Source organism: Leucoraja erinacea, chromosome 16 (assembly GCF_028641065.1).
Source record: "Leucoraja erinacea ecotype New England chromosome 16, Leri_hhj_1, whole genome shotgun sequence".
Taxonomy (NCBI): domain Eukaryota; kingdom Metazoa; phylum Chordata; class Chondrichthyes; order Rajiformes; family Rajidae; genus Leucoraja; species Leucoraja erinaceus.
In genome coordinates, this window is record NC_073392.1 from 5801719 (window position 1) to 5818444 (window position 16726).

At 47.2% G+C, this 16726-nt stretch overlaps 1 protein-coding gene across 2 annotated transcripts in view; it reads left to right on the plus strand.

Annotated features, from left to right (window-relative positions):
* synpra (synaptoporin a) overlaps nucleotides 1-16726 on the plus strand; it is a 163246-nt gene that overhangs the window by 113661 nt on the left and 32859 nt on the right. For both annotated transcript variants that reach the window (XM_055647596.1, XM_055647597.1), the window contains one exon: nucleotides 12217-12341. In XM_055647596.1, the coding sequence (XP_055503571.1) occupies nucleotides 12217-12341 (125 nt within the window). The remainder of the gene's footprint in view (nucleotides 1-12216; nucleotides 12342-16726) is intronic.

The following is a 16726-nucleotide window of genomic DNA, read 5'->3' on the forward strand; positions in this document are numbered from 1 at the left end:
AGCTGACCAACATTAGTTCCACCAGCCTGCATTTGGCCCACGTTCCAATAAACCTACCCGACCTGTCTAAATCAGTCTGAAGAAGGGTCTCGACCCAACACGTCGCCTATACCTTCACCCGCTGAGTTTCTCCAGCTTTTTTGTCGACCTTCGATTTTTCCAGCATCTGCAATTCTTTCCTAAACACAACCTGTCTAAATGTTTCTTAAACGTTGTGATAGTACACTGTGTGTTTAGTTTAGAGATACAGCACGGAAACAGGCCCTTCGGCCCACCATGTCCGCGCCGACCAGCGATCCCTGCACATTAACACTATCCTACACAAGGGACATGTTTACATTTATACCAGGCCAATTAGCCTACAAACCTGTACAAACTCATTTCACTGACGAATAAAACTTGACTTGACGCCTTTGGAGTGTGGGAGGAAACCGAAGATCTCAGAGAAAACCCACGCAGGTCACAGGGAGAACGTACAAACTCCGCACAGACAGCACCCTTAGTCAGGATTGAACCCAGCTCTCTGGCGCTGGAAATGCTGTAAAGCAGCAAGTCTACCGCTGCGCCACCGTGCCACACGTGTAGTTTTATTGCAAAACTAGACCAAGTGGGACCCGTTGGGTCCCGTCCCCTCAACACGTGGTTGCAGCGGGGGGGGGGAGGGGGGGGGTGCAGCCTGCGGTGTCACACACACACACTAACCACCCCCCTTGATATTATATTAATATCATTAATTAGCTCCTTTTACCACGTCCCCGCCCTATACACTGATGCATAGCCCTCAACTCGCAGGTGTGTCTAGAGAGGGGGGGGTAGAGGGTGAGGGCAGAGAGAGAGGGACAGAGACCGAGAGCAGACTATGATACACCGTTTTTCTTGTCATTCTTGCAATGATGCCTTTGCCGCACGCACTGAGCTTGTTCATCAAAACAACCCACAAGGAAACTGCCAATCTTTACCATTCCTATTGCTGTCAAACTGGTGTTAGAACATGTGGAACACAGAAGAGTACAGCACAGGAACAGGCCCTTCAGCCCACAATGTCTATGCTGTACATGATGCCAGGTTAAACTAACCTCCTCCACCTGCATGATCAATATGCCTCCATTTCCTGCATATCCACCTGCCTACCTAATTTATCCGAGGTAGAGTGAAAAGTTTTTGTTGCGTGCTATCCACTCAGTGGAAAGACAATACATGATTACAATCGAGCCATTCACAGTGTATAGACACATGATAAGGGAATAAAGTTGAGTGCAAGGTAAAGCCAGCAAAGTCCAATCAAGGATAGTCCGAAATGCTGGAGATACTCAGCAGGTGAGGCAGCATCTATGGAGCGAAGGAATGGGTGACGTTTCGGGTTGGGACCCTTCTTCAGACTGATGAGGATGGAGGGGGCAGGAAGAAGAAAAAGGAAGAGGTGGAGACAGTGGGCTGTGGGAGAGCTGGGAAGGGGAGGGGAAAGAAGGAGAAAGCAAGGGCTACCTGAAATTGGAGAAGTCAATGTTCATACCGCTGGGGTGTAATCCGCCCAAGCGAAATATGAGATGCTGCTCCTCCAATTTACAGTGGGACTCACTCTGGCCATGGAGGAGGCCCAGGACAGAAAGATCGGATTCGGAATGGGAGGGGGAGTTGAAGTGCTGAGCCACCGGGAGATCAGGTTGGTTATTGCGAACTGAGCGGAGGTGTTGGGCAAAGCGATCGCCAAGCCTGCGCTTGGTTTCACCGATGTAGAGCAGCTGACACCTAGAGCAGCGGATGCAATAGATGAGGTTGGAGGAGGTGCAGGTGAACCTCTGCTGCACCAGGAAAGACTACTTAGATGCAACCTCACCCGCTGAGTTTCTCCAGCATTCTTGTCTACCTTTGATTGTTCCAGCATCTGCAGTTCTTTCTTAAAGGATAGTCCGAAGGTCACCAATGAGGTAGGTAGATGATGGATCATGACTGCTCTCTGTTTGTGGTAAGTTGATTTAGTTAGAAAACATAGAAACATAGAAATTAGGTGCAGGAGTAGGCCATTCGGCCCTTCGAGCCTGCACCGCCATTCAATATGATCATGGCTGATCATCCAACTCAGTATCCCGTACCTGCCTTCTCTCCATACCCCCTGATCCCCTTAGCCACAAGGGCCACATCTAACTCCCTCTTAAATATAGCCAATGAACTGGCCTCAACTACCCTCTGTGGCAGAGAGTTCCAGAGATTCACCACTCTCTGTGTGAAAAATGTTCTTCTCATCTCGGTTTTAAAGGATTTCCCCCTTATCCTTAAGCTGTGACCCCTTGTCCTGGACTTCCCTAACATCGGGAACAATCTTCCTGCATTGCCTGATAACAGCCGGTAAGAAACTGTCCCTGAATCTGGAGGTGTGCGTTTTCACACTTCTGTACCTTTTGCCTGATGGGAGAGGGGAGAAGAGGGAGTGGCAGGGGTGCGACTTGTCCTTGATGATGTTGCTGGCCTTGCTGAGGTATAAATGGAGTCAACGGAAGGGAGGTTGGTTGGTGTGATGGTCTGGGCTGCGTCCACAATTCTCTGCAATTTCCTGTGGTCTTGGATGGAACTGTATCCAAACCAAACACCACGCTCCTATCTGCCTCCACCACCACCCCTTAGTGTAAAGAAAAATAGCCCTGCACATCTCCTTTAAACTTTGCCCCTTTCATTCTATATCATCCCTCATCTATCCCATTCCAAGCTCCGAACACCACTCAATAGACAATAGACAATAGGTGCAGGAGTAGGCCATTTGGCCCTTCGAGCCAGCACCGCCATTCAATGTGATCATGGCTGATCATCCCCAATCAGTACCCCGTTCCTGCCTTCTCCCCATATCCCCTGACATATCCCCGCTATTTTTAAGAGCCCTATCTAGCTCCCTCTTGAAAGCATCCAGAGAACCGGCCTCCACCGCCCCCTGAGGCAGAGAATTCCACAGACTCACCACTCTCTGTGAGAAAAAGTGTTTCCTCGTCTCCGTTCTAAATGGCTTACTCCTTATTCTTCAACTGTGACCCCTGGTTCTGGACTCCCCTAACATCGGGAACATGTTTCCTGCCTCTAGCGTGTCCAAGCCCTTAACAATCTTATACGTTTCAATTAATCTCCTCTCATCCTTCTAAACTCCAGAGTGCACAAGCCCAGCCGCTCCATTCTCTCAGCATATGACAGTCCCGCCATCCCGGGAATTAACCTTGTAAACCTACGCTGCACTCCCTCAATAGCAAGAATGTCCTTCCTCAAATTAGGGGACCAAAACTGCACCCAATACTCCAGTTGTGGTCTCACTAGGGCTCTGTACAACTCTACAACTGTACAACTCATCTCACCTTCTTGTTGTCACCCTCCCCACACGTCTCCAAGCACGGTATCATTTCCATTTCACTCTCTACTATCCCGATGGTGAATCTTATGATTCACTTTGACCTTCTCAGCCCCTCACAATTATTGATTTATCCGACCTTTCCTCTTTAGAAAATCCTTAAAGATACTACAGGGGTAATTCAAACCGCCAGGTATTGCTTAATTAACATCACGTGAATGAAGATACAGGGAAAAATATGTTTGTTCAGGTGCTAACCAAACAAATCGGATATTATATATATATATAATCAATATTAATAATAAGGCAATACAAATATTGTATGTGAAGAAGGGTGCCGACCTGAAATGTCAGCTATCCATGTCCTACAGAATTGATGCCGCCTGACTGAATTACTCCAGTACTTTATGTTTTTTCCCCCCATACTCAAGTACAACAGGTAGAGCAAAGATAAAACATACCAGAGTGCAGATTATACATTTTCCAGCATGGGAGCGTAACTGTTGCAGAGAAAACGTTCCATGTATGAATTAAGTTAAAATGGAAGATTGGGACTAAATCCTAGTTTATGGAAGGACCATTCAGAAGCCTGATAACGGCGAGACAGAGAGAGAGAGAGAGATGTTCCAGGGTCTGGTGTACACTTTCAAGCTTCTGTACCTTCTGCCTGAGGGGAGCAGGGGAATGACGGAGTGAAAAAGGCCCTCGGTTATGTTGGCTGCTTCTCCCGAGGCAGCGTGACGAAATGCATTTCGTTGTTAATGCATTTCGTTGTCTCTGTACTGTACACTGACAATGACAATTAAAATTGAATCTGAATCTGAATCTGAATCTGAATCTGAATCTGAATCCGTGAGGTGCAGACGGAGTCAATGGTGGGAAGTTTAACGTGTGTGACGGACTGGGCTACATCCATAACTCTGCAATTTCTTGCGAATCTTGGGCAGACAACCTCTTGATTGAGCCTATCATAAACTCTGCAGAACCACAAATTATTACTTATTTATTGGGATTGAGATCGATGGATGGGGTTAGTTGCGATACATTTTTCAACACAATCACAGCTCTGCCAGGGAATAGGAACACTGCGCGTTTCTGTACAACATTCATTACTCGATTTAATTTGATAAAATGTAACAGTTTCTTTGTCCTGTATAAATGAATTTTTTTAGCAAGCTAGTCATTTTCACAACATTATTTCCTATATATTATGCAGAGGAGCTGCACATCTCGTATGTGTATGTGACAAATAAACTTGACTTGACTTGACTTGACTCTTGATTTAAAAAAAAACAGAAACTGTTCCGGTAATGAAAGCATTAAATATTAGACGCGCAGCTGATTTGATAACATCTGATGGTAGAAATCCAGAACTGCTTACATTGAGTTATCAGGCACACTATTTTAATACATCTTTCCTTTCCTTTGCCATTTGATTGACGTGCCTTTTCCTGGGTTTATATTTTTCAATCCTTCTCTGATTGATTGCGTTCAATTTAACCTGCGAGATGTAGAAACACGATGGCTCTCAATTGAGTTGTCACTTCTGACTGGTCCCTGTGGTATGGTCATCTTCCTCCCTGCACCGAGTCACAAGAAAAAAACGCTCAGAATTAGCTGGTACACAAAAAAGCTGGAGAAACTCAGTGGGTGCAGCAGCATCTATGGAGCGAAGGAAATAGGCAACGTTTCGGGCCGAAACCCTGGAAGGGTTTCGGCCCGAAACGTTGCCTATTTCCATCGCTCCATATTTTAGTTAGCGAATGCAAAGTCCTTTAGCCAAGCAGCTGCCTCTTGATTTGCCGTATGAAGGGTGACAAGTCTCCATAGATGCTGCTGCACCCGCTGAGTTACTCCAGCTTTTTTGTGTACCTTCGATTTTCCAGCATCTGCAGTTCCTTCTTAAACGCTCAGAATTAGCTGCTGAGTTACATAAATTCCAATTTACAGCAGCGTGGTTGGGATATTCAGAGCTTTTTTTTCCCCAATGTGGCTCTTAAATATTGCATATAATATAAACCAGTACTTTCTTAGTACGCTTAAATGGCTTCCATAATTTCTTCCCCCCCCCCCCCCCCCCCCCCCCAATCCGTCTGAAGAAGGGTTTCGGCCCGAAACATTGCCTATTTCCTTCGCTCCATAGATGCTGCTGCACCCGCTGAGTTTCTCCAGCTTTTTTGTGTACCTTCGATTCTCCAGCATCTGCAGTTCCTTCTTAAACATAGTCTGAAGGGTCCTGACCAGAAACATTATCTATCCAAGTTCTCCAGAGACGCTGCCTGACCCATTTACTCCAGCATTTTGCGTCTATTTTTGGTGTAAACCAGCATCTGCAGTTCCTTTTACATACTTTTTTGCTTGGTGCTTAATATACATAACATGGGACATTGAGCAAAACACAAAGAGCAGAAGGGCAGGCAGCATCTGCAGAGGGAATGGATGGACGACGGTTCGGGTCGGGACCCTTCTTCAGGCTGATTACCATCATGGTTACTGACCCCCCCTCCTTGGAAGGGATCTACAGGAGTCGATGCCTCAAAAAGGCAGCCGGCATCATCAGAGACCCACTCCACCCTGGCCATGCACTCATCTCACCCCTGCCATCGGGGCGAAGGTACAGTGCAGGAGCCTGAAAGCTGTAATGTCCAGGTTCAGGAACAGCTTCTTCCCCACAGCCATCAGGCTAGTAAACACTACAACCTCCAAATAGGCTCTGAACTACCTAGACCTGCGGGCATTGGATTTGTCATTTTTGATCGGACTTTGCTGGCTTTACTTTGCACTATATGTTATTCTCTGATCGTGTATCTGTACACTGTGAATGGCTCGATGGTAATCGTGAATAGCCCTTCCCGCCGACTGGTTAGCACGCAACAAAAGCTTTTCACTGTACCTCGGTACACGTGACAATAAACTAAACTGAAACTGGGAAGGTGCTTTTGCAGAAGCACAGGGGAAATGAGGTGAGCAATAGTGATCAAACACTTGCTCCAAGGAAGGGTCTTAAAATCTGGAGAGTATTGGGGCTGTGGGTAAAATCCAGGAAGATATCTCCAGCATGTGGATATGGGATGTCGATGTCTGACTGAAAAATGTGTAGAGTGCCAAGTGCTGTAGTAACTCAGTCAACCTCTCCCAAGGACATGGATCTCTGGTGAATTGGCTGAAGAAGTGTCCCGACCCGAAACATCAACTATTCATGTTCTCCAGAGATGGTGCCTGGTCCAATATTTTTTGTCAGTTTTTAATACTTTTTTTATACTTATACACTTCAAGGTTAGAGTAGACATGGATACTTCATTATTAGAGTATATGTACTCTCCAGCAAGGCCGTGAATGTACACATCATTGTTGTAGAGTACATATACACTTAATTGTTGGAATGCGCATGTAGACTTCATTTTTGGAGTGTACATATACTTCACTGTTGGAGTGTGGAGTGTACATACCAGGTGGTACTTCCATGGCAACCTCGTCCACAGTCTCTCTGTTCTTTTTGTATCTTTTTTGCTATTTTTAGTGTGTTTTTGTAACGGGTATAGCTAAGACCCAATGGCAGCACAGAGTAGTAACAAAGGAATGGGTACACCGTACTCACACAGAGGCTCAGGATTGAGCGAGGGTTCCGAAGAGGGGCGGGCAGGCAGGAGACGTAGTTGGGGTAGCGGAAGGTCCGGTAACCAGGAGATCCAACACACGATGCAAACAAACCAGCGAGGGACAGACGAAAGGAGAGTCGAAACCAGGCAGGAAGTCGAGGAGCCGTTGCAGGGATACACCAAACAGCCCAGGAGAGAGGCAGACAGAAACCAGGAGGTACGGGACGAAGGCCGTGGTCGGGGACAGAAGGCTGAGGTGATATCCGGGAAGACGACAGGACGGAATGGTCAGGGGCAGGCAGGTTCGAATCCGTGGAGGCAGTCGGGAAATCGCTGGAGAGTCTTGCATGAATGCTGAGAACAATCTGGCACTGTGTGCACGGTGAGGAGAGTCTATATACCGGGTTAATTGGTGATCAGAGGCAACTGAGTGCAACAGGTGAGGAGAGTTGGGCTGATGAGAGGGGAATGGCAGGCAGGCAGGTGAGGAGAAGGAGGGACTGGTGGAAAAGTACGGGGAGGTGAAGTGGATGAGAATGAGGAGAGGGCAGACTGTGACAGTTTTAACAGTATGTGATTAATGTTCCCTGGTTTGTTTTATGAGGGGTCGGTGGAAGCCTTATTTCAATCCCTTACCTTGCTAGAGATGCGATTGTTTTCCTGATCGTATCTCCGGTCGCTCTGCGGCCTAACATCGTGGAGCTGGCGGCCTTGCTCGCGACTGACTTTGAGCCGCATCGCGGGGGCGTGGACTTACCATCGGAGCCGATTCCTTGCTCGGGATCGACGCTCCAACCGTGGCCTGCGGACTTTAACATCAAGGAGCTCGCAGTCTCGGGTCGAGACCGACGTTGGGAGGTTCCAAAAGTCGCACGATGTTCGACCAGCCCCGACCCGCGGTAGATCGACTGGCAGAGGGGAGCTGAGATTCCCCCCCCCTCCCAATGCAGGAGCTTGATCACCCCAATGAGGAGGCCCGCCTCCCGCTACGGGAGTAAGATCGTCCCGTCAACAGAAGGTTAGAGGTCCCCGACTGCTGGAGGACAAAGAAGAGTCACTGTGGTGGATGTTCATGTTAAAAATGTATTGTGTGTGTTCTGTTGCTTTTTATTGGTATGACTGTATGGCAAATGAAATTCCTCGTATGTTGCTCGCTAGAATTCAGAAGACTGAGGGGGGATCTTATAGAAACTTACAAAATTCTTAAGGGGTTGGACAGGCTAAATGCAGGAAGATTGTTCCCGATGTTGGGGAAGTCCAGGACAAGGGGTCACAGCTTAAGGATAAGGGGGAAATCTTTTAAGACCGAGATGATAAAAACATTTTTCACACAGAGAGTGGTGAATCTCTGGAACTCTCTGCCACAGAGGGTAGTTGAGGCCAGTTCATTGGCTATATTTAAGAGGGAGTTAGATGTGGCCCTTGTGGCTAAAGGGATCAGGGGGTATGGAGAGAAGGCAGGTACGGGATACTGAGTTGGATGATCAGCCATGATCATATTGAATGGCGGTGCAGGCTCGAAGGGCCGAATGGCCTACTCCTGCACCTATTTTCTATGTTTCTATGTTGCAAAACATACTTGGCTAATAAAGTATAATTATGATTATGATTATGAAATATACTTCACTGTAGGAGTGTACATATACTTCATTGCTGGTGGCTTTGGAGGTGACGGTGGCCTTGAATTTCGCTGCCTCCTAGTCATTCCAGGTTGCAACAGATGGCAGTCAATCAGTCAATTAGCAGCTCACTGCTGCATGAGACAAGTAATGAATGTTGTCCTCCCAAATAACAATGTTCATTTGTTTTCTCGGGGAGATGAGGCAAGAAATAAGTGTTTCTGGGGGTTTGTCGGAAGGGTAGGGCTTCCTCAAATAAAGGAGGCACCATATATTGGCCTACAACGTTTGCAAGCAAGCAACTGGAGTATGTGTTGGTTAGAAAACCTTCCCTTCACTCGGTGAACCTGGTGTGTATTGAGTTTAAGAAGGAACTGCAGATGCTGGAAAATCGAAGGTACACAATAATGCTGGAGAAACTCAGCGGGTGCAGCAGCATCTATGGAGCGATGGAAATAGGCAACGTTTCGGGCCGAAACCCTTGGGTTTCGGCCCGAAACGTTGCCTATTTCCTTCGCTCCATAGATGCTGCTGCACCCGCTGAGTTTCTCCAGCATTATTGTGTACCTTCGATTCTTGGTTTTCGGTCCGAAACATTGCCTATTTCCTTCGCTCCATAGATGCTGTTGCACCCGCTGAGTTTCTCCAGCATTATTGTGTACCTTCGATTCTTGGTTTTCGGTCCGAAACGTTGCCTATTTCCTTCGCTCCATAGATGCTGCTGCACCCGCTGAGTTTCTCCAGCATTTTTGTGCACCAGGGTGTGTATTGAGATGGGTCTTGATATTCTCCTCGTTTCCTGCCAGTTCATGGATGTATTATCCTGTGCTTGCCAGTCCTCTCTCTGGCCTCGAGTGTAATGATAAGTCACGTCAAGTCAAGAGAGTTTATTGCCATGTGTTCCAGAGAGGACAATGAAATTCTTGCTTGCCGCACCACGACAAAATATTGTAAGCAAAAATACAGAACAGTTCAGTTCGATATACGCATAAATAAGCAGATAAAGCGCAAATGTCTGTGACAGTTCAGAGTCTGTTTGTTGGCAAGTTTAATGGCCTGATGGCTGTGGGGAACAAGCTGTTCCTGAACCTGGATGTAACAGATTTCAGGCTCCAGTACCTTCTGCCCGATGGTAGCGGAGAGACGGGTGGGTGGCCAGGATGGTGCGGGCCCTTGATGATGTTGGCTGCCTTTTTGAGGCAGCGACTGCGATAGATCCCCTCGATGGCGGGTAGGTCAGAGCCGATGATGGACTGGGCAGTGGTCACAACTTTCTGCATCCTTTTCCGCTCCTGGACGCTCAGGTTGCCGAACCAAGCCACGATGCAACCGGTCAGCATGCTCTCTACTGTCCACCTGTAGATGTTCGAGAGAGTCCTCTTTGACAAGGAACCGCAGATGCTGGTTTATACCAAGGACAGCCACAAAATGCTGGAGTAACTCTGCGCGTCAGGCACCATCTCTGGAGAAAATGGATAAGTGACGTTTCAGGTCGGGAGACTAGTTCAGACCCAACCCGAAACGTCACCAATCCATTTTCTCCAGAGATGCTGCCTGACCCTCTAAGTTACTCCAGCATTTTGAGCCTATTTCTCTATATTCTAGCAGGCCATGGGATGTCTTTTAAATGTCTCTTAGATCAGCCACCAACAATCGTCATAAAGATGTTATGCTACAGCAAATTATGTTGTCAACAATGATAACAATTAACTTTGTGGTGCAATTTGTGGAGATATTTTTGAGTTGTTTCTTATTTGAAATCTCTTAACAGTAACCATTTTATGGAAGAACATCTTCTATCACAGTTTGCTTGGGAATATATAATATTATATTCCCATAAGATAATTTGGTATTTTTACATATATATATATCTTGTGGGTTTTTTTATACCACATTAGCTGTAAAGATGGTACATTAGAGAGGATTGCTTCTCATGTGTAGAATGTTATCAACTGTGGTAATAAGCACGCTAACTTTTGAGAGTCATCTTCTATTGATAAGTAGACCATGCCTGACTAAAATTGGTGTGAACATTGCACAAACAGGATTAACAAGCTCATCAGGAAGGCTGGCTCCGTCCTGGGTGTGGAGTTGGATTCATGGGAGGTTGGTCTTGGAGGGGAGGATGCTCCTCAAACTGCGGAGCATCCTGGACAATACAGCTCACCCCCTCCATGACACACTGGTCAACCTGAGGAGCACCTTCAGCAACAGACTGGTCCCACCAAGATGCAGCACAGAACGCCACAGGAGATCCTTCTTCCCTGTGGCTATCAAACTGTACAACTCCTCCCCCTTCTGTCGTGGGGTAGACTGACTCCCCTCCCCCACCCTCACACCCCCCACCCCCAAGCCTTTCCACTCATCCCTTTAATTTCATGTTCCATGTACCTTGTTGTGTTTCGTGACTCTTGGCAGAATGATATCCCTCCTGGGGTAAATAAAGATCAAATCGTATCATATTGCTTTCTTGAGGAATTAGGAATTTACCAAAGCCCTAAGCTCTGAAAGCCTTCTTCATTCGAGGCACTGGGAGAAGCATGCAAACATGCACCCCAGATGCCTTGATGGCTTCCCTAATTTTGTTTAGTTTTGAGATACAGCGAGGAAAACAGGCCTTTCGGCCCATCGGGTCCACACTGACCAGTGATCCCCGCACTATCCTAACACTATCCTACACACACTAGGGACAATTTTACACTAGGAACAATTAGATGGGGCTCTTAAAGATAGCGTAGTCGGGGGATATGGGGAGAAGGCAGGAACGGGATACTGATTGTGGATGATCAGCCATGATCTCATTGAATGGCAGTGCTGGCTCGAAGGGCTGAATGGCCTACTCCTGCACCTAGTGCCTAGCGTCTATTGTCTACATTTACACCAAGTCAATTAACCTACAAACCTGTACGTCTTTGGTGTGGGAGGAAACCGAAGATCTTGGAGAAAACCCATGCAGGTCACGGGGAAAGCGTACAAACTCCGTATAGACAGCACCCGTAGCCGGGGTCGAACCCGGGTCTCTGGCGCTGTAAGGCAGCAGCTCTACCGCTGCGCCACCGTATCAAAATGAAAAAGACAAGTGGAATGTTAGCCATTTTCTCGGGGGTCATTGCTACCGCAGGCGATGCTACAGTGGCATCATGTTCACTCTGCTGCAAGATTGCACCCACTACCAAAGTGGCTGTCAATGATGACGAAAATCAAATGAATATAATCAAAATCTGTCATGAACTAGCGAAATCAAGTTGCAATTTAAATACGCTTTTTCTCTAATTTCCTTTAAAAATATTTTAAATCCTTGAAGAGCTGAGATGGTAAAGAATGATTTACTGTCCAAGAATGCGTTTGTCACAAAGAGTATTTTTAATCAGTTCCACTATCGTTGGTTTAGATGATAATAAAACACTCTGGAAGGAAATATACCGAAGATAGAAACAAAGTCTGGAGTAACTCAACGGGTCAGGCAGCATCTCTGGAGAAAATGAATAGGGGGCGTTTTGGGTCGGAATCCTTCTTCAGACTGAACGCAGAGGTGGGGGAGAAATATAAAAGGCGAGAACAAACCAGGGCTGGCAGCTCTTGACTAAGAGCATTTCATTCTGCTGTAATGGTTGAAATATCACATCAACTTGCCACATTAGGTGAAATGTCTTTTCCTTTCTCCCGGCAGATTTTTGCAATCTTTGCATTTGCAACATGTGGTGGATACTCGGGGGCACTGAAAGTCAGTGTGGACTGTGCCAACAAATCGGAAAGTAACCTCAACATCGAGATAGGATTTTCATATCCTTTCAGGTATGTTTTTTACCATCAATTCTTACTATGTTGAGTCTCACGATGCATTGTAGAAATTATTTAATCTTGCATCGGTCAGACATATGGGTGGCACAATGATACAGCTGGTAGAGCTGCTGCCTCACAGCGCCAGACCACCTGGTTCGATCCTGACCCTGGGCACTGTCTGTGTGGAGTTTGCACGTTGCAGTTTAGTGATACAGCGTGGAAACAGGCCCTTCGGCCCACCGAGTCCGCACCGACCAGCGATCCCCGCACACTAACACACTAGGGACAATTTACACTTATAACAAGCCAATTAGCCTCCAAACCTATACGTCTTTGGTGTGTGTGTGGAAACCGAAGATCTTTGAGAAAACCCACGCAGATCACGGGGAGAACGTACAAACTCCGTACAGACAGCGCCCGGGATGGCGGGACTGTCATATGCTGAGAGAATGGAGCGGCTGGGCTTGTTTACTCTGGAGTTTAGAAGGATGATTGGGGATCTTATTGAAACATATAAGATCGTTAAGGGTTTGGACACGCTAGAGGCAGAAAACATGTTCCCGATGTTGGGGGAGTCCAGAACCAGGGGCCACAGTTTAAGAATAAGGGGTAAGCCATTTAGAACGGAGACGAGGAAACACTTTTTCTCACAGAGAGTTGTGAGTCTGTGGAATTCTCTGCCTCAGAGGGCGGTGGAGGCTGGTTCTTTGGATGTTTTCAAGAGAGAGCTAGATAGGGCTCTTATAGATAGTGGAGTCAGGGGATATGGGGAGAAGGCAGCAACGGGGTACTGATTAGGGATGATCAGCCATGATCACATAGAATGGCGGTGCTGGCTCGAAGGGCCGAATGGCCTCCTCCTGCACCTATTGTCTATTTCAAACACTTACTCACCTTCACCTTTTCCATTCGAAACTGTTAATCTTACTCAGCCAATTGGGGCCAGACCGGGCCCACATCAGCTTGTAGATGCTGGCTCCAATGAAGGGCCCAATGGCACAGTGGGAAGTCACGTTGAATCACATTTGACTTTCACCTCATCCCAGACGTAGGGCTTGAGGGCCGGTGCCTGGATTCTGCCCAGTGTGTTTATGGAATGACGAGGTTAGCTCTGCTCCAACGACTGGACTGCCAAATAAATAAGATCTCCTGGCACGGGCAAGCCTACTGCTCCTGTGTATTGGAAGGTCAATATTCAGGTCACGTTCAGTCAGAAACATTTTCCCCAGGTTGGAAGTGTCAATGACTAGAGGGCATCGCTTCAGGGTGAGAGGGGCAAAGTTTTAAGGAGATGTGCGGAGCATGTTTTTTTTAACACAGAGGGTAGTGGGTACCTGGAACGTGCTACCAGGGGTGGTGGTGGAGGTAGATATGATAGTGGTATTCGTGAGGGTTTTGGATAGGCACATTGGTTATTCTTAAACCTAATCTTGTAAATTGTGCCATTACTAGCGTCCAGTGGCGTATTTCCATAAAATGTTTCATGCACGATGGCGCAGCGGTAGAGTTGCTGCCTGAGACCCGGGTTTGATCCCGACTATGGGTGCTGTCTGTACGGAGTTTGTGCCTTCTCCCTGTGACAGTGTGGGTTGTCTCCAGGTGCTCCGGTTTCACCCCACACTCCAAAAACCTGCAGGTTTGTGGGTTAATTGCCCCTGATGTACAGGGAGTGACAGAGCGTAAAGGTGATCGATGGTCAAGCTCGGAGTTGATGGGCTGAAGGGCCTATTTCCACACAGTATCTCTAAACTCCAAACTCTCCTTTGATCTCCTCTTTATAAACTCTTCATGACTCCTCAGCTCTACCATCAGTAAAAATGTTCGGATATGGCGAAAATAGTGGAATATTATGCAGCTGCCCTCTAAAAGATCTAACAGAGTCCCCTGTGAATCGTAGGATCCTAATCTTATATTTAAAAACAACCCTTCAAAGTTGAACTTGGCAGCGACAGAATGATCCACCCTTGTGAAAATTGGAATTGATTAATCGGTAACAGTAACTCGGCCACAAATTAGAATAGAATGCCTTTTATGGTCATTGAAGCAGACAAGGTTTGAACGAATTTTCATTCCTGCAGTCATGACATTACAAAAAAAAAAACAAGACACACACTTAACACAATTTACACAATTTTGCCTTCCATCACAGTGAATCTCCAGCACCTCCTCACTGTGTTCAAGAAGGAACTGCAGATGCTGGAAGATCGAAGGTACACAAAATTGCTGGAGAAACTCAGCGGGTGCAGCAGCATCTATGGAGCGAAGGAAATAGGCGACGTTTCGGGCCGAAACCCTTCTTCAGATTGATCATTGTGATGGAAGGCAAAAGTCTTATCTCTTCACTTTGTTCTTCTCCCGCGGTCCAGCAGTCCAACTGCAGCATCGAGACGACTGGGGCTCCCGATGTTAAAGCCCCCGGTGGGCGATGGTAAGCCCCGTGGCTGTTTAAGCTGCGCGGGGCGATGTTAGGCCCCGCTCTGAGTCATTTAAACCCCGCGATTCCGGCTGGAGAAGTCGCCGTTGCGGGGTTTAAATGACTCCGAAAAGCGGTCTCCCACCAGGGACCCGCCATGATCATATTGAACGGCGCTGCTGGCTCCAAGGGCTGAATGGCCTACTCCTGCACCTATTTTCTATGTTTCTATAGGAGCAGAATTGAGCCTTTCAACCCATGAGGTCTACCCGGCCATTCAATCATGGCTGATCTATCTTTCCCTCCCAGCCCCATTCTCCTGCCTTCTTCCCGTAACCCCTGACTCCCGCCCTGAACAAGTCCCAAGGCCGATCCACACGCTGGAAGTATTGCGACTAATAGTTGCTGTTTGCCTTTCATACTAATGAGAAATGCATCATGTAAATGAGTGTATATAAATCAGTTATTAAATCAGTTTACATTTATTTGCTCTGTGTTGGTTTTACGATGGGTTTGTCTTCTGGTGGCTGTAACCATGGCAACTACCAGGCCTTTGTCCCTAGCCTTGCTGTGAGTGATGTTCAACATAGTACGTGGTGATTAAGAATGCTTGCAATTATCTAAGTTATATCATCTTTACATGGCATTTATATGCTGGCTGTAATCCAGATAAGGTCCAGAACACACTACTCACACTATTACTGTCAACAACTAAAGAATTCAATCCGTTTGGTGTAAAGAGAAATTGATATCTAGATGGATTTGTATATTTAGTGAGTTCCGCTATTAAGACAAATTGAGTTCAGGCATGTCAGATGTTTAGTTGAGAGATACAGCATGGAAACAGGCCCTTCGACCCATTAAATCCACACTGACCATCGATCACCTGCTCACACTAGTTCCATTTTATCCCACTTTCTCATCCCCGCCCTACACACTTATTGGGCAATTATTATATTTTTTTTACAGAGGCCAATTGACCTACAAACCCACACGTTTTTATTGTGTGGGAGGAAACCGGAGCACCCCACAGGGAGAATTTGCGGACATTTTGTGTCTGTCTACAGTTTAAATCAGCATCTGCAGTTCCTTCCTGCACAAGAGACCAGGGTTGGAGACTGTAGACATATTGGGTGGCCAACCATCTAATAGGCAGCTTGGAGCTGTGCCCTCGATGGAACTGACAGCTATTATAAACCCGTTGGTACACAAAAAAGCTGGAGAAACTCAGCAGGTGCAGCAGCATCTATGGAGCGAAGGAAATAGGCAACGTTTCGGGCCAAAATTCTTCTTCACTTCACAATAAACCCACTGACTTCCACAGCTATCTTAACCACACTTCTTCCCACCCTGCTTCCCGTAGAGACTCCACCCCCTACTCCCAATTCCTCTGTCTATGCCACATCTGCGCCCAAGAGGAGGTGTTCCATACCAGGTCATCGGAGATGTTCTCATTCTTTAGGGAACGGGTATCCCGCTTCCATTGTAGATGAGGCTGTCACCAGGGTCTCCTCGATATCCCGCAGCTCCGTTCTTGCTCCCCCTCTCCCTCCCATCCATAACAGGGACAGAGTCCCCCCCCTTGTCCCCACCTTCCACCCCATCAGCCGTCGCATACAACACATAATCCTCCGATATTTTTCCCACCTCCATCGCGAACCCTCTACTGGCAACATCTTCCCATCTCCACCCCTTTTCTGCTTTCCGCAGAGACCGTTCCCTCCGTAACTCCCTGGTCAACCTGTCCCTTCCCACGTACTCGACGGCAGACTGGGTGGGCCGAAGGGCCTGTTCACGCGCTGTGTCTCTAAACTAAACTGAACTAAACTAAACCAGAGCACTCGGAGGAAACCCACGCAGCCACAGGGAAAACGTGCAAACTCCACACAGACAGCAGCCGAGGTCAAGGTCGAACTCGGAACTCCAGCACCGTGAGGCAGCGGCTCCACCAGCTGTGCCATTGGATGATAGTTTCATGAAGGTT